This window comes from Dipodomys merriami, unplaced genomic scaffold (genome assembly GCF_024711535.1).
Source record: "Dipodomys merriami isolate MVZ:Mamm:240054 unplaced genomic scaffold, mDipMer1.0.p SCAF_24, whole genome shotgun sequence".
In the NCBI taxonomy this organism is placed as follows: Eukaryota; Metazoa; Chordata; class Mammalia; order Rodentia; family Heteromyidae; genus Dipodomys; species Dipodomys merriami.
In genome coordinates, this window is record NW_027203826.1 from 21,080,738 (window position 1) to 21,102,408 (window position 21,671).

The 21,671-nt window shown below is 36.8% G+C and overlaps 1 protein-coding gene across 9 annotated transcripts in view; it reads right to left on the bottom strand.

Moving 5' to 3' along the window:
* Rasal2 (RAS protein activator like 2) overlaps window positions 1–21,671 on the bottom strand; it is a 258,171-nt gene that overhangs the window by 51,828 nt on the left and 184,672 nt on the right. For all 9 annotated transcript variants that reach the window (XM_070034392.1, XM_070034391.1, XM_070034390.1 and 6 more), the window contains one exon: window positions 13,587–13,696. In XM_070034392.1, coding sequence (XP_069890493.1) covers window positions 13,587–13,696 — 110 coding nt within the window. The remainder of the gene's footprint in view (window positions 1–13,586; window positions 13,697–21,671) is intronic.

A 21,671-nucleotide genomic window follows, 5' to 3' on the forward strand; every position in this document is an offset into this window, starting at 1 on the left:
TTGTGAAGATGAAAGGTCATGTGTGTGTTTTTCTGTTTGATCATGGAGCCCATAGACATAGGAAAGTTTTGGGCGGTAGAAGTGGAATATGGAGCAGATGTGTGTCTCAGCAAGACTAGTTTGGTCAAGGAATTGACAAAGAGGTATACAGAGAGGGAAAAAGTCTAAGACTAAGAGATTAGTTCCTAGATTATGGTTATCACTCTGTATAACAAGCATGAACTAAGCTACCAGAAATGATGAAGAAGTAGATGGAGTTGAGATAGACTATGTAGGAGGCAAATAGGCCTTGATGACTGGATCACTGCAGTTGCAGTGAAGTGGTAGACTGAAGGATGCCTGGTCATTCTGGCTTGCACCTCTGGATAGAAAAATGTTGATGCCCTTCACAGAGTAGGAAATAAGAGGCAATACTGGTTGAACTGAGAGTAGAAGTGAATTATGATATGAACAAGTTGAGCCTGAGGTTCTTGTGGAGATATCAGGTAAACATTGAAAGAGGATATGTGGAATGAGAAAACATCCAAAAAAATAACCTAAGGAATGTTAACCTTTAAATCCAGACAGAAGAGACAGAGAAATTTGAAAGAGAGATGGAAAATAAGGCCATTTTTTCTCAAGAATGACTCGTATCTAACACAAGTGTGTTAAAAGATCAACAGTAGCCACTGAATTTCATAGCCAAGAGGATTTGGAGACTTTGGCAAGAGGAATTTCAGGAAAAGCACAAGGACAAAAAAGAGGTTACAATCAGTTTAAAAAAAGACCTCAGGGATCTAAGAAAGTAGAAACTAACTTATCTGACTGTGATGAAGAGGTAATATCAAAGTGCTAGACAGAGACTTACTGCTGGAGATTGAACTCCGGATCGCCTCTTAATCAGCCTACTTACTACTTGAGCCACGTCCCCAGTCCTTTTGCTTTTACAGCTTGTTTTTTGGAATAGGGTCTCAACAACTTTTTACACAGCTGGTCTCAAACTGTTATCCTCCTAAATAGCACCATTCTGGGCTGCAATTTTTTTTTATTATTTTCTTTCTTAAAGTGATGAATGCTCTTGGTAGAAAAAAATTACAAGAATTCAGAAGGCTAGTTGGTAAAGAATTAAATAAGGGTACTTTCACCAACCTCCTATATATATTGTTGTTAGCAATTCTGTGAGCTCTCCTAGAAATATATTAAATAGGCATCTAGATTAAAAAATATAACTATATTTAAAATGTAATACTTATATAATATGTATACTTAAATTTCTATAGTATTTATTACAAGAGTGATTTTACCATACTTTATAAAGAATATATTTTGGATTTCTGTTCATATTGAAAGATATAGGTTTAACTTGCCTCTTTATTGTTATTATTTTAAAATATATTTTTACTGTTATTGTAGAGGAGATGTATAGAGGGGTTACAGTAATGTAAGTCAGGTAATGAGTACATTTCTTTTTGAACCATGTCACCCCTTCCCTCGCTCTCTCCCAATTTTTTTCCTCCTGTCCCCACCCACAAGTTATATAGTTCCTTTTCAGCAAAGAATAAAGACTTATAATAAGTGTATGTGTCTGAATAGTGTGTGCAATATTTACTTTTGTGTTTTTTCCATTGAGTTTTTGTTAATAAATAAGGATTCTTATCAATACACACAAGAAAGAATATAATAGAAAAGACACTCAACTGGAAGCTAAAAGCACTACCCTATTCACGAACTACTCGCTAACTATATGACATGAAGTAGTTTCTTTTTTCTTTTTTTTATTGTGAGAATACTGTACAGAGGAGTTACAATTACATGGGCAAGATAATGAGTACATTTCTTATCAAGCATTGCTGCCTCCTCTTTGTTTCCCCTTCCCATCCCTTCCCATCCTCCCCCCCACCAAAGTTGTAAAGTTCCTTTTTCGACATAACGACTTGTACATCTCATTGTTGCAATGGATCCACCTGTATCCCTAGTTAAACAATTTGTTTTTGCCCTTCCTCTCCACAAATTATACCAGCATCAAGTCTTACTAATCTCATTTGGAAAATATGGATGCTTATTATTCCTATGGCATGCATAGTTTTGAATCTATTTCATAAGTTGCAACCACAGTGAGGGACTATGATCATCAACATGGAGATTTTACAGTGATACAACATGCATTACTTCACTTTTTATAAATTTATTCATGAACAGATTATATTATTATTATTATTATTATTATTATTATTATTATTATTATTATTTTGGTGCCAGTCTTGGGCTTGAACTAAAGGCCTCAGTACTGTCACTGAGCTTTTCTTTTTTCTCTCAAGACTAGAGCTCTACCACTGGAGCCACAGCTTAACTTCCAGATTTCTGGTGGTTAATTGCAGATAAGAGTCTCATGGACTTTCTTGCCAAGCTGGTTTCAAACTGTGATCCTCAGATCTCAGCCTTCTGTGTAGCTAGGATTACAAGACTGAGCTATCAGTGACCACATAGAAGTGGTGTGTGTGTGTGTGTGTGTGTGTGTGTGTGTATGTGTGTGTGTGTGCATAGGTGTGTGAGTGTGCATGTACGTGTATTCTGGGACCTGAATTTCAGGTCTCTCACACACTAGGTAAGTAAGTGTGTGTTCTATCACTGAGCTACACTCCTAGACAGAAAACTTATTATTGAATATATTCTTTGTTGGAAGGAAATAAAGAAAAAAAGAATATATGTATATAAATGTTTTGTAAATATTTTGTATTAAGAGAAATGATTCCTTTAAGTTAAATATATTCACTGAGGACAAAATATATGACAGGGATTTTACATAGTTTTGCGCAATTAAGAGAATAAGAACCTGTATGATATAAAATTTCAGAGTTAAATTTTTCCCAATACTTTTTTATTAGCAGACATTAGCTGCATGGGGGAGGTTTCATTGTGAAATTTCCATATATGCATATACCGTATCACAATCAAACTCATCCTCTCCGGGGCGCTGGTGGCTCACGCCTGTAATCCTAGCTACTGAGGAGGCTGAGATCTGAGGATCACGGTTCAAAGCCAGCCAGGGCAGAAAAAAAGTCATGAGACTCTTATCTCCAATTAACCACTAGAAAACCAGAAGTGGTGCTGTGCTCACCTTGAGCTGAAGAGCACAGGGATAGCGCCCAAGCCCAGAGTTTAAGCCCTATGATCAACAAAACAAACAAACAAAAAAACCCTCACCCTCTCTATCACCTTCCTTAACCCTCAAGATAAAGCATTCTAATGTATTCAAATGCTATCATAATATAATTAAAAGCTTCGATTGAATTTCAGGTAATAAAACTAAGGGATCTCTAATTGATGGTGGCAGTAAACCTGATAAGGGAAATTGTACAATCAATAGCTGGAATATATTTACTAATTAATGGTCTGGAGCCCAATAAATTCTAAGAAGTTGTCATTAGAACCAAGTAATCCATATTAAAAACAAAAACAACTGTGTTCATTATCTAGGTTACTTTTGACTCTTCCTTTCTGTTACAAGCAAATAAATATTTATTGAATTCCTAAATAGGACAGGCTTCGTGCTTGATCATTGGTTGGCAGGGTGGGTAGGATCCTAGTCTAGGAGATGTTATTAGAAGAACACAGTAAAGAACTCAAGTAGCATGTAATTTCTGATTTGGGTATTGTTGCATGAGTATGACCTAGAAGTAAGCTTGACAGAGGATAAGGTAAGGAACAAAGGCTAGCATTTGGAATAGAGGAGACAGAAAGATCAAAAGCTGAGACCTATGAAACACTATGATAACTACTAGAAATAAAAGGCTCATAGGAGTGATAAAAGGTAATGGTGGGAGGGCATCTTGTGTTATGCTGATGATCGTGACTTGGGAAAAGTATTATACATATGAGATATTAAAACTGTCAAGACATTCACACAAAATAGATGCTATACATCAAAGTATATTGGACAAAATGTAGTATTCTATAAAGGAAAATGTCCTTGAACCTCTTAGATCAAGACTATAAAAAGTAGCTAGAGAATAGAGACATGAAAATATTTTGTGAGAGACAATTTTTGCAGAAACCTCTGAGAGGCACCTCCATTTCCCACAATGGGTATGAGCAGCAGACAGAGGGTGGGGTTTGAGTTTATCTGGGAAATCCAGATGGTAAGAAATGTCTACATGCTGGGAGTGAGCAAGACAGTGTCCATGCTTCTCAATCAGCTTGTCCTCTTAAAGGCAAAGGAATGTGGGGTTGTTTCTTGTGGGCCAGAAAACTGCTGGGAATGGGAGTGGGGATGGTGGGGGATAAACAAGGACAGCAAGAACTCCTTCCTAGAAAGGATTCACAAATGAACACCTGGGATAGTAATGAACCTGCCAAAGTCAGTAAAACCACAGGTGAGAGATTCCTCAGGGATGAGAAATCCCTAAAGAATTCCTCAAAGAACCCTTTAAGGGAAAAGTCAGCTGTAAACATCTGCAGGCTCCGAGAATATAATAGAAGACTAACATAAGTTATAGAACTTTCTTTCCTTTCCGCCTTCTCTTTCTCCAAACCTGGGAAACAGCTAAAACTATTGTTAATAAAATGGAGAAGAGTGGATGTGAAAATTAAGTCTACCAACTCTTAACAGCTTTATGTAAAATGAACAAAAACCCTAGAAACAACCTTCAGTGGGTGAATGGGTAAACTACCACAACCAAACAAGAGAATACTACTCAGCAACAAATGGAACAAACTACTAATGAATGCAAAGATTTGGATGGATCTCAAGGTCAAATGCTTATTGATAAAAAGGCAATCTTAACTACACACTATGAATATCTATTTGTGAGTGTGTGTGTGTGTGTGTGTGTGTGTGTGTGTGTGTGTGTGTGCATGTGCGCACATGTGTAGGAGAATAAAGCCAGGGCTTCACAAACACTAGGCAATGCTGTACCACTGAGACAATGCCCAACTGCATTTATATAATGTTGTTGAAATAATAAAACTTATTGGAATGGAAAGCAAACTAGTGACTGCTAGAGGACAGGGAGGAAGGTGATGTGACTGTAAAGGGGTAACATATTTTGAGTTCTTTTCTGGCAATAGAACAGTTATTTTTTAAAATTGTTATTTAAAGGTGATTTACAGAGAGGTTACAGTTATATAACTAAGGTTATAAAAAGTATTTTGAACAGTGTCGCCTCTTCCCTCATTTTTTCCCATACTACCCTGAATGCACCTGATTTTGTCTGAAAAGTTCTTTTTTGTTTTGGTTGGTCATGGGGCTTGAACTCTGGGCTTGGGCGCTATCCCTGTGCTCTTCAGCTCAAGGTGAGTGCTCTACAGCTTGAACCACAGCACCACTTCCTGAACAGTTCTTTATCTTGATTGTGGTAGAGGTAATATATCTTTACATAGGATTAAGGATATGTTCTTTGCATAGAACAACACACACTCTCAAGTGAGTATAACTAAAAATGGCAAAACTGAATGAAGTCTGTAGTTAATAGTACTGTACTAAACAAAGTTATCAGTTTTTTGATATCATACTACAGTAAAGAAAGTCACTTTGGCTGGAGGGAAGGGCCTATGCAACTCTATGTACTATTTTACAACTTCTTAGGAATGTATGACATCAAAATTAAAAGTTAAAAAATTAGTTGCATTAATTTTAGAGGAATGAGAAAAATTCTATGCCATATTTACTGCTACTTCAAGGCATAGATATACTTAAGTAGCACTTCTAAGACAGGGTTGACAATGTGATAAGGTATTTTGAATCCTGAGATGCGTGGCCTGGAAATGAGGTAAGAATGCTGAAAATACTGATTCTAGAAAATGATTCTACTGTTTTTTTTTTAAAAAAAATCTGATTAGATGACTTTGGAACAATAACTTTGTGACATCATTTTACCTCTAAAATGTCCTTCCTATCTTGTCTCTCTTTGTTCCTGCTACCCACTATCTACCTCATCAGAGCCTTCATTGTTTCCTTTTCCTTCTTTTCATTATACTGGAGCTTTAAACTCAAGGCCTCTGGCTTGCTAGACAGATGCTCTAATGATAAGCCATGCCTCCATATCTTTTTTAGCACTAGTTATTTTTTGAGATAGGGCCTGTGTGGGCATGACTGGACTACAATCTGCCTATTTTAAGCTCCCCATCAAAGCTAGGATAACAAGTCACACTACTATGCCCAGTTATTGGTTATTAAGGAGGTCTTGAGAACTTTTCTGCCCAACCTGGTCTCAAACAGTGATCTTAGCCTCCCAAGTAGCTAAGATTATAGTCATGAATCACCAGTACCTACTCATTGTATGTTGCAATAGTTTCATGTTAACTCTTCCAAACTCTTCATGCTAACTTCCAAACATAAGTGTCTGCACCTGAAATTTTGTATTCCATATTGTAATATTTCTCTATCTATGGCCCAATTGTTTCAAAAGAGGTTGCATGTTCCCTATTCCTTAGACTGGCATTCAAGAAATGCCCTGCGTACAAAATATTGGGCTGAAAATAACTTCCTCTCAGAATTAATATTCTTCCTGACTTCTATTTTTCTGTATTTCCACTGAAAATACCAATGCCATCCAATCTCCCTACCTACTACGTATATTCCCCTTTGTATATAATCATTTTTTCTTTCTAGAAGCTATTAAGACTTTACAATTTTATTTTATCTTTATATGTTTATACAATTTTATTTTTGTTATCTTTAAGTAGTTGCACAGAAGAATTACCATTCAACAAGTCTTTGAGTAATTTTTTATTTTGTGTATGATATGAATTAATGTGTATATGTTAAGAGGTCTTTTATCATTTACTATCCTGGGAATTTGGTGGTCTTTCCAATCTGGACATTTGTTTTCTTGTTTAGGTACATTTTCTTAGATTATTTCTTTGACTATTTCCACTCTAAAATCTTCGTTCTCTTTTTGTATAATCTTCTGGGTTGATTTTAAAAAATTTTTCTATTCCACTTTCTGAAAGAGCAAGCTGACTTTAGCTTTTTATATTAATTTCCAAGCTCTCTGTTTTCTTCACTGATAGTCTCTTATATTATCCTGTTGTTTCATAGAGGCGTAGTCTTATCTACTGCCAACATTAATTTTACTTGTAAACTTGATTTCCTCCATCTACTTTGCTTCTTCTGGATGCTTTTCCCCTTTATATATATTTTTGGTTCTTGTCTTTCTTTTGAAGACTTTCCCCACGATCTATAAGATATATGATTATCTGTTTACATTTAAAAGTAAAACACTAAAAAAGTAATAAAGTTTTATATGCCAGAATGGGGTTCACCACCTAGTGTATTTTATTGTAGTGTTTTTGATCAACTGTTTTGAAGCAATCTATACTGAAATATAATTACCTAGTACAAAACTACCACATTTACAATTTATACTTGTCAGAATATTCAGAGTTGTACAATCATCACCATAATCTAAATTTGAAATATTTTTATCACTCTAGAAGGAAACTCCATGCCCTCTTTAAGTCATTGCTCATTCATTGCTTCCACCTACCCTCACACCCTCAGTGTCTGGCAATCATTAGTCAATCAGTAGAGATTTGACTATTCTGGACATTTAAAAATTATATATCTTTTTTTTTTTAATTGTGAAAATGCCGTACAGAGGGGTTTCAATTACATGGGCAAGGTAATGAGTACATTTCTTATCAAGCATTGTTGCCTCCTCCTTTGTTTCCCCTTCCCATCCCTTCCCATCCCCCCCCCCCCCTTTTATTCTTTTTTTGTGTGTGCTGATACTGGGCTTGAACTCAATTTTGCTCAATAGCCAAAACAGTAAAAAACACAAATCATCTGATTTAAAAATGTACAGTAGAACTAAATAGATATTCCTCAAAAGAAGACAGATAATTGGCTAAGAGGCACATGGGAAAACATTTAACATCACTCATCATTAAAGAAATGCAGCTGGGTGCTGGTGGTTCACGCCACTAATCCTAGCTACAAAGGAGGCTGAGATTTGTGGTTCAAAGCCAGCCCAGGCAGGAAAGTCCAAGTCCCAAGACTGACAGAAAAAAAAAAAAAAGAAATGTAAATCATAACCATGGTGAAATATCCTAATTCAGTCAGATTGGGTGTTACCAACAAAAAACATAGAAGATAACAAATGGTGACAAGGATGTGAAAAAAGAGGGAATTATTATACATTGTTGGTAGTAAGGTAAATTAGTGCCATTATGGAACACTGCATACAAGTTCTTCAAAAAATTAAAAATAGAACTACCATATGATCTAGCAAACTCACTCTTGGGTTTATATCCAATAAAAATGATGTCAGGAAGCAAAAGAGATGTCAGCACTCCCACATTTACTGCAACAATAGCTAAGAAATGTTAAAGTGCCCATAAGTTGAACAAATAAAGAAAATGTGATACACAGTTTAGCTCTGGTGGGTAACACCTATAATCTTTTTTTTTTTTTTTTTTTGTCGGTCATGGGGCTTGAACTCTGGACCTGGGTGCTGTCCCTCAGCTCTTTAGCTCAAGGTTAGCGCTCTACCACTTAGGCCACACACCACTTCCAGTTTTCTGGTGGTTTATTGGAGATAAGAGTTTCACGGACTTTCCTGCCTGGACTGGCTTTAAACTGCGATCCTCAGATCTCAGCCTCCTAAGTAGCTAGGATTATAGGCGTGAGCCACCAGTGTCCACCTTACACTTATAATCTTAAACAGAAATCTGAGATCTGAGAATGGAGGTTCAAAGCCAGCCCAGGAAGACAAATCCTCAAGACTCTTATCTCCAACTAACAGCAAAAAGTCTGACTAGAGGCATGGGTCAAGTGGTAGAGTACCAGTCATGAGTGAAAAAGCTGAGCTAGAGCTTGAGTCTTCTGTTTAAGCCTCAGTACTGCCATAAGAAAAATAAAAATACCAGGACCAGATGGTTTTACAGCGGAATTTTACAAGGCCTTCAAAGCAGAGCTCACACCAATACTCCTCCAACTCTTCAATGAAATTGAAAGAGAAAGCTCACTACCGAACACATTCTATGAAGCCATCATAACCCTCATCCCAAAACCAGGCAGGGACTCATCAAAGAAAGAGAACTATAGACCCATTTCTTTGATGAACATTGATGCAAAACTTCTCAACAAAATTTTGGCCAATCGACTTCAACAATTCATCCAAAAAATCATACACCATGATCAAACAGGATTCATTTCAGGGATGCAAAGCTGGTTCAATATACGCAAATCAATTAATATTATTCATCACATCAACAGGAGCAAGAATAAGAACCACATGGTTATCTCAATAGATGCAGAAAAAGCATTTGACAAGATCCAACACCCCTTTATGATGAAAGTTCTGGAAAAATTAGGAATCCATGGATCATTCCTCAATACAATAAAGGCTGTATATGACAAACCTACAGCCAGCATTATACTCAATGGTGAAAAACTAAAGCCATTTCCTCTTAACTCAGGAACAAGACAAGGATGCCCACTCTCTCCACTTCTCTTCAATCTAGTATTAGAATGCCTAGCTACAGCAATAAGACAAGATGCAAACATAAAGGGGATCCAAATAGGGAAAGAAGAAATAAAACTCTCCCTCTTTGCAGATGACATGATCTTGTATTTAAAGAATCCCATAGACTCCACTCCCAAATTACTCAAGCTGATTCAAAACTTTGGCAAAGTAGCAGGTTATAAAATTAACCCCCAAAAATCAATGGCTTTTCTATATGCCAACAATGAGAAAAGTGTGGCTGAAATTAGGAAAGCAACTCCATTTGTAATAGCCCCACAAAAAATAAAATACCTAGGAATTAACTTAACCAAAGAAGTGAAGGACCTCTATGATGAAAACTTTAAAATCTTGAAAAAGGAAATCAAAACAGAACTTAAAAAATGGCAAAACCTCCCATGCTCCTGGATTGGCAAGATTAACATCGTGAAAATGGCAATACTTCCCAAGGCTATCTACAAATTCAACGCGATACCTATCAAAATTCCACCCTCATTCTTCAAGGAAATAGAAGAGGCAATCCAAAAATTCATATGGAACAATAAAAGACCTCGAATAGCAAAAACGCTCCTCAACGGAAAGAACACTGCTGGAGGAATATCAATACCAAATTTCAAACTCTACTATAAAGCCATAGTAATCAAAACAGCTTGGTATTGGCATAAGAACAGACCTCAGGACCAATGGAATAGAATTGAAAACCCAGAAATGAACCTACAGACCTATAGCCATCTAATCTTCGATAAGGAAGCTAAAACAATAGAATGGAAGAAAGACAGCCTCTTCAGTAAATGGTGCTGGCAAAACTGGTTAACTACATGTAGAAAACTAAAGCTAGATCCTTATATATCACCCTGCACCAGAATCAACTCCAAATGGATCAAAGACCTTGAACTCAAAGCAGACACTCTGAAAACATTACAGGATGGAATAGGAGAAACCCTAGGTCTCCTTGGCTCAGGTCGAAATTTTCTGAATAGAGACCCGGAAGCACAACAAATCAAAGAAAGGTTGGACAAATGGGATAGCATAAGGTTGCAGAGCTTCTGCAGGGCAAATGACATAGCTAGCAAGATCAATAGAAAGCCCACAGATTGGGAGAAGATCTTTACTAGCCATACAACGGACAAGGGTCTCATATCTAAAATATACTTGGAACTCAAAAAATTAAACCACCCAACAACAAATCCTCAAAGAAACAACTGCCCAATAAATAAGTGGGCGAAAGACTTAAAGAGAAGCTTCTCTGAAGAAGAAAGAAGGATGGCCAATAGACACATGAAGAAATGTTCAACATCCCTAGCCATAAAAGAAATGCAAATCAAAACAACATTGAGATATCACCTCACTCCAGTTAGAACAGCAAAAATCAAGAACTCTAACAACAACAGATGCTGGAGGGGATGTGGACAGAAAGGAACCTTACTTCATTGTTGGTGGGAATGTAAACTTGTTCAACCACTTTGGAAAGCAGTATGGAGGTTCCTCAAAAGTCTTCACATAGATCTCCCCTATGATCCAGCAATCCCACTTTTGGGCATTTACCCAAATGTTTACAAACAAGACCATACTAAAGCTACCAGCACAACTATGTTTATTGCAGCATTATTTACCATAGCTAAGATATGGAATCAACCCAGATGCCCCTCAGTAGATGAATGGATCAAGAAAATGTGGTATATATACACAATGGAATTCTATGCCTCTATCAGAAAGAATGACATTTCCCCATTTGTTAGGAAATGGAAAGGTTTGGAAAAAATTATATTAAGTGAAGTAAGCCAGGCCCAAAGAAGCATAGGTCCCATGGTTTCCCTTATTTGCAATATCTAGTATAGGTATGAGTCAAGCGGAAAAGGTCAGATAATGTGATGTTAGGAAAATGAACCCTTAAATATGTATTTTAATGTTTTCGTTTCTTTCATGCATGTGTTTCTAAAGCATTTATAAGATTATTTCTTTGTTGCTTTGTATGTCCCTCCCCCACAGTGTAACCCCCGCTTTCACTATATTTGATGTCAGTATAACATGTGGAGGAGATGGGGACAAACAAGTCGTTTAAGGATTCAGGTGGACCTGTTGCAACAATGAGAAGTACAAAATGTCATGTCAAAACCAACTTTACAATGTCGGTGGGGGGGGAGGGGGGTATAATTGGGTGGGGGGAGGGGGGAGGCTGGGAAGGGAGGTGAAGGGTAAACAAAGGAGAAGGCTGCAATGCTTGGTAAGAAATGTATGCATTATCCTGCCCATGTAATTGTAGCCCCTCTGTACAGTATGTTCTCAAATAAAGTAAAATAAAAAAAAAGAAAAAGAAAAATAATAAAAAAATGTGGTAGGTATATACAATGTAATATTATGCCATAAAAAATGAAATCTTAAGCTGGGCGCCGGAGGCTCACACCTGTGATCCTAGCTAGTCAGGATGCTGAGATCTAAGTATCATGGTTCAAAGCCGGTCCGGGCAGTAAAGTCCTTGAGACTCTTATCTCCAATAAATGACTAGAAAACCGGAAGTGGCGCTGTAGCTCAAGCGGTAGAATGCTCGCCTTGAGTTGAAGAACTTAAGAGCTGAAGGATAGTGCCCAAGCCCAGAGTTCAAGCCCCACAACCGATCAAAAAAAAAAAAAAAAAAGAAGGGACAAGAAGGTTGGAACTAGATTATTATTCTAAATGAAATGACCCAGAAATTCAAGTAACACATGATCTCATTTATATATGAAATCTAAATTTGACCTCACAGATATTGCGATTAGAATGGTGGCTAGTAGATGTTGGGGAAAATAAGGTAAGGGAAGGGACAGGTAAATATTAATCAATGGGTACTGAGAGTTGTAAGAAGTTGTACGTAGGACTACAGGTAATAACTGCATTATACATTTCAAAAAAAATATTCTAAAGGTTTTCACCATAAAGTATTTGAGGACACAGACATGCTTAAGTTGACTGACCAATACACAATGTAAACATACAATAATAAAACATCATTTAAATATTTCATTAATATGAAAACTTATTTTATGTCTCAGTTTAATACATTTGACTTTTCTTGGTCCTGGGACTTGAACTCTGGGCTAGGGCACTGTCCCTAAGCTCCTCTTGCTCAAAGCTAGCACTCTACCACTTGAACTATAGCACCACTTCTGGCTTTTTCTGTGATTAACTGGAGGTAAGAGTCTCCCTGCCTGGGATGGCTTCAAACCACGATTCTCTTATCTCAGCTTCTGAGTAGCTAGGATTACAGGTGTGAACCATTGGCAACTAGCTTAAAATAAATTTAAAGTATTAAATAAAAAACCCAAAGAGGTACAAAAGAGAACATCTGACAATTACACTGTCAACTGGACAAATCTCCATGAGCGCTTTTATGTGGTTCAGAGATAAAATAAACTGTTAAAGCAGTAGTTTTCTGTCCAATAAATGTCTGATTCCACATGTTGAATATGAAGAACAACAGAGCAGTGAAGATTACGGACTATGTAGCCAGCCAAATTACCCAAGTTCAAATAGTATTTTTGCTATTTATTATCTGTATGAGCTTAGCCATGATTACTTAACCTCTCTATGCCTCACATTCCTCATCTGTTAAATAGGAAAAATAACACCATTTATCATATAGGGTTATTATAAAGGTTAAATAAGATAATGTGTATAAAACATCCAGCAATAGTGCTCAGAAAGCGTTAGCTATTATCACTTCTAAATAACTATTCTACAAAAACAGATTTTTCTCTAATCACTAGAACAGTACAATTGATTCTTAAATTAGTTATTATATATCCTCAATTTTCTACTATTATAAGGTTCTTTGTAAATAATATACTTCGATTATATTTACCTTCCATCAACCACTTATTTCATAAGATGCTTAAACTGGTTGAGTATTTGAGTCAACATTTTGTATTTTGCTTTAATATGAGCAAAACAAAAAATAATTTTTTAAAAAAAGTTTAAATTTTATTTTCTTGTAAAGATGCTGTGCAGAAAGGTTACAGTGATATCCATAAGGTAATGAGTACATTTCTTAAAAAAAATAAATCTTGTATTAGCTCTGTCATTAATGCAAAGTTAGAAAAGGCCAGGGAACTCATCCAAATCCACTCTAACAGTACTTTCTCTATGTTAAGCACATTAACTTCCTACCTGTCGTCTGTATTGCGAAGGGATGGAAGCCGAAAGCTCGTGTTTCGGTCAAGCTTAGACTGGCTTTTGGTCCTCTTGATAGAGCCTTTCAGGCGCTTGCTGAAGAATCCCTAGAAAGAAAAGACAGAAGTGGTTGGGAAAGAGAATAAAAGAGAACTGTAGCCGTCAGCATTAAATTTGCAAAAGGTGTTAGGATTTTATAATGAAGATCTGAAACTGAGTTCAGAAGCTAGTTTTATTTTTTCTGTAAATAATAGTTGCTCAAAAACACTTGGAAGGTGATGAGAATTTTTTCTATTGTGAAAAGTGGGATAATTAACCTTTATGATAGCAACCATGGTATTATTTCTCATACAGTGTTTATACTAGTTATGGTAGAAGAACTTCTTTATTAATAGTTTTTAAAAAACACACAAAAGATAAATATATATATATATATATATATATATATATATATATATATAAAACAAATAGTATCTGGAAATGGTACCAATTAATTCCTAACTAAAGGAAAACAAAGAGAATAGTATGTACATAGATAGGCTCTGAAGTAAGAACAGAAGCTTTAGAGGTGACATTGCTCAAGATTCATTATATTCAGAAATTCACATGTTTAATGAAATCCTCTGTACAACTACTTAAAGATTAAAAAGAGAATTAACTAAGTAATAGAAAAAATACAAGGATGTCTCAAAAGTATTAAAATCTTGGTCTATGATAGGACTTAGTAGCTCACACTTGTAATCCTAGCTATTCAGGAAGCTGAGATCAGGAAGCCAGTCTGGGCAGTAAACTCCATAGACTTTTATCTCCAATTAACTATCATTAAACTAGAAGTAAAAATGTTGCTCAAGTGGTGGTGTACCAGCCACAAGCTAAAAAGCTAAGTGAGCAACTTTGCATGCATTAATGATTTCAATGATGTATTTTATCTCTGTATGTCTCTTTTCACTTTTACTAAATAATCTAAGTTTCTTGAACATATTCTTGCTCTAAGCACTTGTTAAAGAATGGGCTTGCAATACTATTTGTTGACTAAAAGAAGAAATGCAACACGATGATGGTTATTATTTAAAAAATTTTCAATTCAATTTTCAACAGATGAAAGGACATTTTAGAGAAGTAGAAAAATTTTTAAGTACAAAAATATTCTGACATATAGAAAGTAACTCCTATTATCTTCAGATACCTATCCTTTTTTTTTATTGTGAAAATACTGTACAGAGGGGTTACAATTACATGGGCAAGATAATGAGTACATTTCTTATCAAGCATTGTAGCCTCCTCCTTTGTTTCCCCTTCTCATCCCTTCCCATCCTCCTCCTGCCCCCCCCCCAAGCCTCCTCCCCCTCCTCACCAAAGTTGTAAAGTTCGTTTTCGACATAATGACATGTACGTTTCATTGTTGCAGTGGGTCCACCTGTATCCCTATTTAAACGATTTCTTTTTTCCCTTCCCCTCCACAAATTATACGGACATCAAATACAGTGAAAGCAGGGGTTATATGGTGGGGGAGGGACATACAAAGCAACAAAGAAATAATCTTATAAATGTGTTAGAAACAATCGCATGAAAGAAAAAAACATTTGAATACATATCTTAGGGTTCATTTCCCTAACATCAACTTATCTTACCTTTTCTGCTTGGCTCAGAACCTATCATTTATATAAGCTAAGTATAACACATATTTCCATAAGAAAGGAAATGAAAGCTAGGCTAAAAACACTACATTAAATATTTTGTATTCTTTTAGCGAATACCAAAGCCTACTGTTTTGAGACTGGACTAAGTCAGAGTAGGCTAAATTATACTTAAAAAAAAAAAAAAAAAAAAAAAAACCTCCACAACATACTAGGCTTAAAACATACTACATGTCCCTGGGCAGGGCAACCAGGGGTGTGATCCTGCTCTATAAGGTCTACTCAAGCCGGGCGCTGTTGGCTCACGCCTGTAATCCTAGCTACTCAGGAGGCTGAGATCTGAGGATCACGGTTCAAAGCCAGCCCAGGCAGGAGAGACCATGAGACTCCTATCTCCAATAAACCACCAGGAAACCGGAAGTGGCACTGTAGCTCAAGTGGTAGAGCGCTCGCCTTGAGCTGAAGAGCTGAGGGACAGCGCCCAGGCCCAGAGTTCAAGCCCCACGACCAACCAAAGAAAAAAAAAAAAAAAAAAGGTCTACTCAAGGATTGTGAACTATGGGAAATTCTAATTCTGTGCTTTTATAGTTGTTTCAGCAGGATAAAGGAAATATAGCAGAGTATGCACAGTCATGTGCTCTGTAGTCAACAAGGAACCTAAAATTATACCAGGAGTTATATGGGAATCAATAAATTGCCTTTGAGAAGACTTGTAATTTAACACAGGATTTAGATACTATGTATATTTATATACATAGGCTTATTAGTAAACTGGACAAGGCTGAGGTAACAACTGAGCACAGAATATATGAGTAGAAACATCTGAAAAGCAAATAGAATAAAGACAAATAAAGAATAAAACCCCCAGAATATCTAAGAACTGTCGGACAACCATAAGATATACACCATATGAATAGTAAGAATACAAGAAGAAGAAGGAAGAGAGGAGGAAGAGGAAAAGGAGGAGAAGAAGAATTGAAGAAATATCTGAACTAGTAATAACTAGAATTTTATTTAATGTCAGAAACCAACCTATAAATCCAAAAGACACTATAAATGTCCTCACAACATAAATGTTTTGGTATAAATGCCAAAATAACATCAAAACTACATGTAGGCATATTTCAAACCACAAATAAATCAAAGATTTTTTTTTAAATCCTGAAAAAAGCAAGCAAGAGAGTTGAGTGCACTTGCACACATTGCCATTTTATATACTGAGGAAAATCTATCTTTCAAGCTGGGTGCCCGATGCTCACACCTGTAATCCTAGCTACTCAGGAGACTGAGATCTGAGGATCACAGTTCAGAGCCAGCCTGGGCAGGAAAGCCCAAGATCCTTATCTCCAATAAACCACCTGAAAACTGGAAATGGCGCTGTGGCTTAAGTGGTAAAGGGCTTGCTTGCCTTGAGCTGAAGAGCTGAGGGACAGCGCCCAGGCCCAGAGTTGAAGCCCCATGACTGACAAAAAAATGTTTATTGCAGCATTATTTACCATAGCTAAGATATGGAACCAACCCAGATGCTCCTCAGTAGATGAATGGATCAAGAAAATGTGGTATATATATATATATATATATATATATATACATACATACATACATACAATGGAATACACATGCACACACGCGCGCACACACACACACACACACAATGGAATTTTATGCCTCCATCAGAAAGAATGACATCACCCCATTTGATAGGAAATGAAAAGACTTGGAAAAAATTATATTAAGTGAAGTAGGGAGGGGAAGGTGGCTCAGTGGTAGAGCGCTTGCCTTGCATGCATGAGGCCCTGGGTTCGATTCCTCAGCACCACATAAGCAAACAGAATAAAGCCGGAATTGGCGCTGTGGCTCAAGTGGTAGAGCGCTAGCCTTGAGCTGAAGAGCTGAGGGACAGTGCCCAGGCCCAGAGTTCAGGCCCCACGACCAGACCCCCCCATCCCGCCTAAATGAAGTAAACCAGGGACAAAGAAACATAGGTCCTATGGTGTCCCTTATTTGCAATAACTAGTATATGTCTGGGACAAGCAGAAGAGGTCAAAAGCTACGTACATTTGACCAGATAAGATGATGTTAAGTGAAATGAACCCCAGGGACAAAAGTGTTTTTTTTTCTTTCTTGCTATTGTTCCTAACATATTTATAATGTACCATGTGATTTTTTTTTTTGTTTCTTTGTATGTTCCTCCCCCATGGTATAACCCCTGCTTTCACTGTATTTGATGTTGGTACTCTGCATCTTGTATACACACTTCTCTAGCTTGGGGTGTGGAAGGAAAAAACAAAATGCTTAAACAGGGATACAGGTTGACCCACTGTAACAATGAGATTTACAAGACACTATGTTGAAAAACACTTTACAATTTAGGTAGGGAAGTGAGGGGGAAAGTGTAGTTTTGGAGGGGGAGGGAAGGGAGAGTGGGGAAAAACAAAGGAGGAGGTAACAATGCTTGATAGGAAATGTACTCATTACCTTGCTCATGTAACTGTAACCCCTCTGTACAGTAATTTTACAATAAAAAAGGCATTTAAAAAACAAAACAAAACTTTCAAAAGTAAAAAACTCAAAGGAAAATTCTCAATAACAGAATATTTGTTATCAACATATTTGCTAAAAGTTCTTTACAAAGAAGGAAAACTATGGATAAAAATATGGATTAAAAACATTTTTTGAGGAGCTGGGAAGATGGCTCAGTGGTAGAACACTTGCCTTGCATGCATGAGGCCCTGGGTTCGATTCCTCAGCACCACATAAGCAAAAAGAAAAAAAGCTGGAAGTGGCGCTGTGGCTCAAGTGGTAGAGTGCTAGCCTTGAGCTGAAGAGCTGAGGGACAGCGCCCAGGCACAGAGTTCAGGCCCCAAACTGGACCCAAAACAAAAAAAAACCCCAAAAACATTTTTTGAAGTTAAAATAACATTTCTTATTTTTCTTAATTGATTTTAAAGATAACAATTTATTATGATAATATATGCATATATACCATATATATTTATATATAAGTAATACGAGGGACAGCAACAATACAAAGGAATGGGAGGCAAAATTAGATTTTGTTATTCGTTTTTCAATTTTAATTTTTTTATTGTTATTATAGAGGTGATGTCCAGTGGCATTACAGTTATATAAGTCAGGTAATGAGTACATTTCTTTTTGAACAATATCACCTCTTCCCTCACGCTCTCCTAGTTTTTCTCTCTGTCCCCACCCACAAGCTATACTATATAGTTCATTTTTTAATATAGTGTGTACTGAGTACCATTGTTACATTTGTTCACCCTTGGTCCCTCCATTTTTGTTTTATTTTGTTATTCTAAGTTACTCATTATTGTTAAATAGTGTTACTTGAAAGTGGACTTTGGTTAGTTGTAATTTTATACAGTATGATCAGTCCTATGTGGACACACACACACACACACACACACACACACACACACACACACACACACACACACACACACACACACACACACACACACACACACACACACACACACACACACACACACACACACACACACCCCCTACACACTTTAGGGAAAGATACAAAGATTTCTTTTTTTTGTGTGGGTTATGGGGCTTGAACTAGGGGCCTGGGTGCTGTCCCTCAGCTCCTCAGCTCAAAGTGAGCGCTCTACCACCGAGCCACAGCACCATTTCCAGTTTTCTGGTGGTTTATTGGAGATAAGAGTCTCACAGACTTTCCTGCCTGGCTGGGTTTCCTGTCCAGGCTGGCTTTGAATCATGAGCCTCAGATTGCAGCCTTCTGAGTAGTTAGGATTACAGGCATGAGACACTGGCGCCCAGTACAATGATTTCTTTTATGACCCCTATACTCACAGATCTGGAGCCATTTCCATTATCAATAGCTTTCCAAGTGAAACGTTTGTTACAAGTGATGGATTTGAATTTATACTAATATTAGTATTACCCAAACTCTATGGTTTTTACATTAGGCATTATTTATTATTGGTGTAATTATTGGTGATTCTCCTCTTTCACTTAATATTCATTTAAGTTTTCATCAAATCTGTTTTTTTTTCTTGTCTCTTCCTTTTTCACTTTTAGCAGTTTATATTGAGATGTCTTCAAGCTTAGAGATTCTTTCCTCAGAATTTGCTCTAGTAACAAGATTATCAAAGGTATTCTTCATTTCTGTCAGAGGTTTTAATCTCTAAATATCTTTTTGGTTCCTATGTCTCTGCTTATCTTGTTTCTATCTCTCTGCTTAAATTGCCTATATGTTTTTGTTTGCTATTTACTTTATCCATGAGAGCCCTCATAATACTAATTATAATGATTCTAAATTCATCTGAATTCATGCTGGTCCTGGGGCTTGAACTCAGAGCCTGGGCACAGTCTAAGCTTTTTCACTCACTCTCCTACTTGAGCCACAGCTCAACTCCCAGCTTTTATGGTACTTATTTGGAGATAAGAGTCTCAGAGACTTTTTTGCCCAGGCTGGCTTTGAACCATGATCCTCAGATCTCAACTTTCTGAGTGGCTAGGATTACAGGCATGAATCACTGGCGCTTGTCCATTATTTTAAATTCTTGATAATTTAACCTGAGTTTGATTCTGATGCTTTCTCTGACTCTTTTTCTGTTTTGTAGTATGCTTTGCAGTTTTTTTCTAGATAGCTGGACATGATGCTCTCATGGAAGAAACTGTGGTAAGTAGGCATTTTATAATGTGGTCAAAGAGAAGGAGTATTTTATACTCCCATGGTTACATCTAAGGTTTTTAGTGAGCCTGTGCCTCTGCACTGTGAACTTCTCAAATGCTTTTAGTGCCTACTCATCCACATGCCTGGCTTAGGTGTGACAGAATGACCAGGGAAGGCTGAACTAAGTTATTTCCCTTCCCTCAGACAGTTAGGTTCAGATTAAAACACACACACACACACACACACACACACACACACACACACACACACACACACACACACACACACACACACACACACACACACACACACACACACACACACACACACACACACACACACACACACACACACACACACACACACAAAACCCCACTAGGTTAGGCTTGGGAAACTAATTTCTCTGGAAGGCAGAACTTAAGAAGGAAAGATTGCTTTGGCATATTTTAAAATGGTTCCTTTTCTTCTTCTGTTGAAGGTAGAGGAGGACTTTTTTTCCCTAAAAATACTGGGACAACCTACCAGAGTTCTAGGTTAAACAAACATAAAAACAAAAATAAAATAAAAAAGAAAAGAGAGAAGGAAGGAAGGCAGAAAGTAAAAAAGAAAGGAAGGGAGGAGGGAAAGAAAGAGAGCGAGAAGGAGAGAAAGAAAAAGAAAGAAAGAAAGGAAGAGAGAAAAGAAAAGAAAAGAGAAAAAAAGAGAAGAGTGAGTTAGTTTGTTCACTCACTACCTGGTTCCCTTAGAATTTCTATCGCTGAGATTCCACAAAGACTCCAGCAACTTGTCAATCAATAGCTCATTTCCCTATCTTGAAACGAGAAGTTATACCTTTTAAACTTTGAAGGCATGAAATGATTTTTACAGCAATCTTACATCTATTACAGTGTTTAAATTTCAGTGTTCAATTTATATGATAAATACATATAAAATTATAGCATATATAATTTAAGGGAAAGTTAGGATTGTACAGTGGTCAATTCTTGGGGGCAGTAGAATCTACCAGAAAATTCTGTTTTCAATTTTATGTAACTAAGCATGGTTTTCAACAGTGAGTCCCTTAAAGGATAATATGGCAGAAGTTTTATCTCCCCCCCTCTGCCCCGGCCCCTGTACCCCAAACCGACTGGTACCCAGGAAACTGGTCTTTTCCTGGCTTCTTGAAACAATTCTTTCATTGTATCATATCTTGGAGTAAAAGCATATTCTTTGAAGACTCTATTACACTGATTTAGTATCCTTTATTTTTCTTTGTTCCTCTTATGTTTCAATCTTTCATTTTCCTTTGTTAAGGACTTTCTTTCTTCACCGCATCTACCCTTTAATGTCATAGAAACCTCCAGTTTCTTGATTACCCTGTTTAGTCTTAGGGTTTATGTGATGTTTAATTGGCCACTGCTCCTTTCTGAGCTGTTTTTCATTAGCAGGTCACTCACTATGATTTGAAACAGGCAATCCTACCTTGACTACATTTGGCTGGACTAGGGTTAAATAGTGACTTAATATTACTTAAAACCATCTAAGACTGGTCTTACTTAGCCTCTAAGTAGTTTTAAAAAATTTGCTGACATGTGTTCCAAATTAGATGCACCTTATGGTCCTTCTGAGCATTTATAAATAGAGCTACCCTTACATTTATATCACTGGATTGTCTACTTACGTGTCATTAGTCTCCTTATTAATCTGAACTTCTTAGGCAGCAACTAAACAATTTTTGTATTTCTAGTTCAGATTTGGTATCTGGCATTTAGAAGGGATTCAGTAAATGTTTTTTAG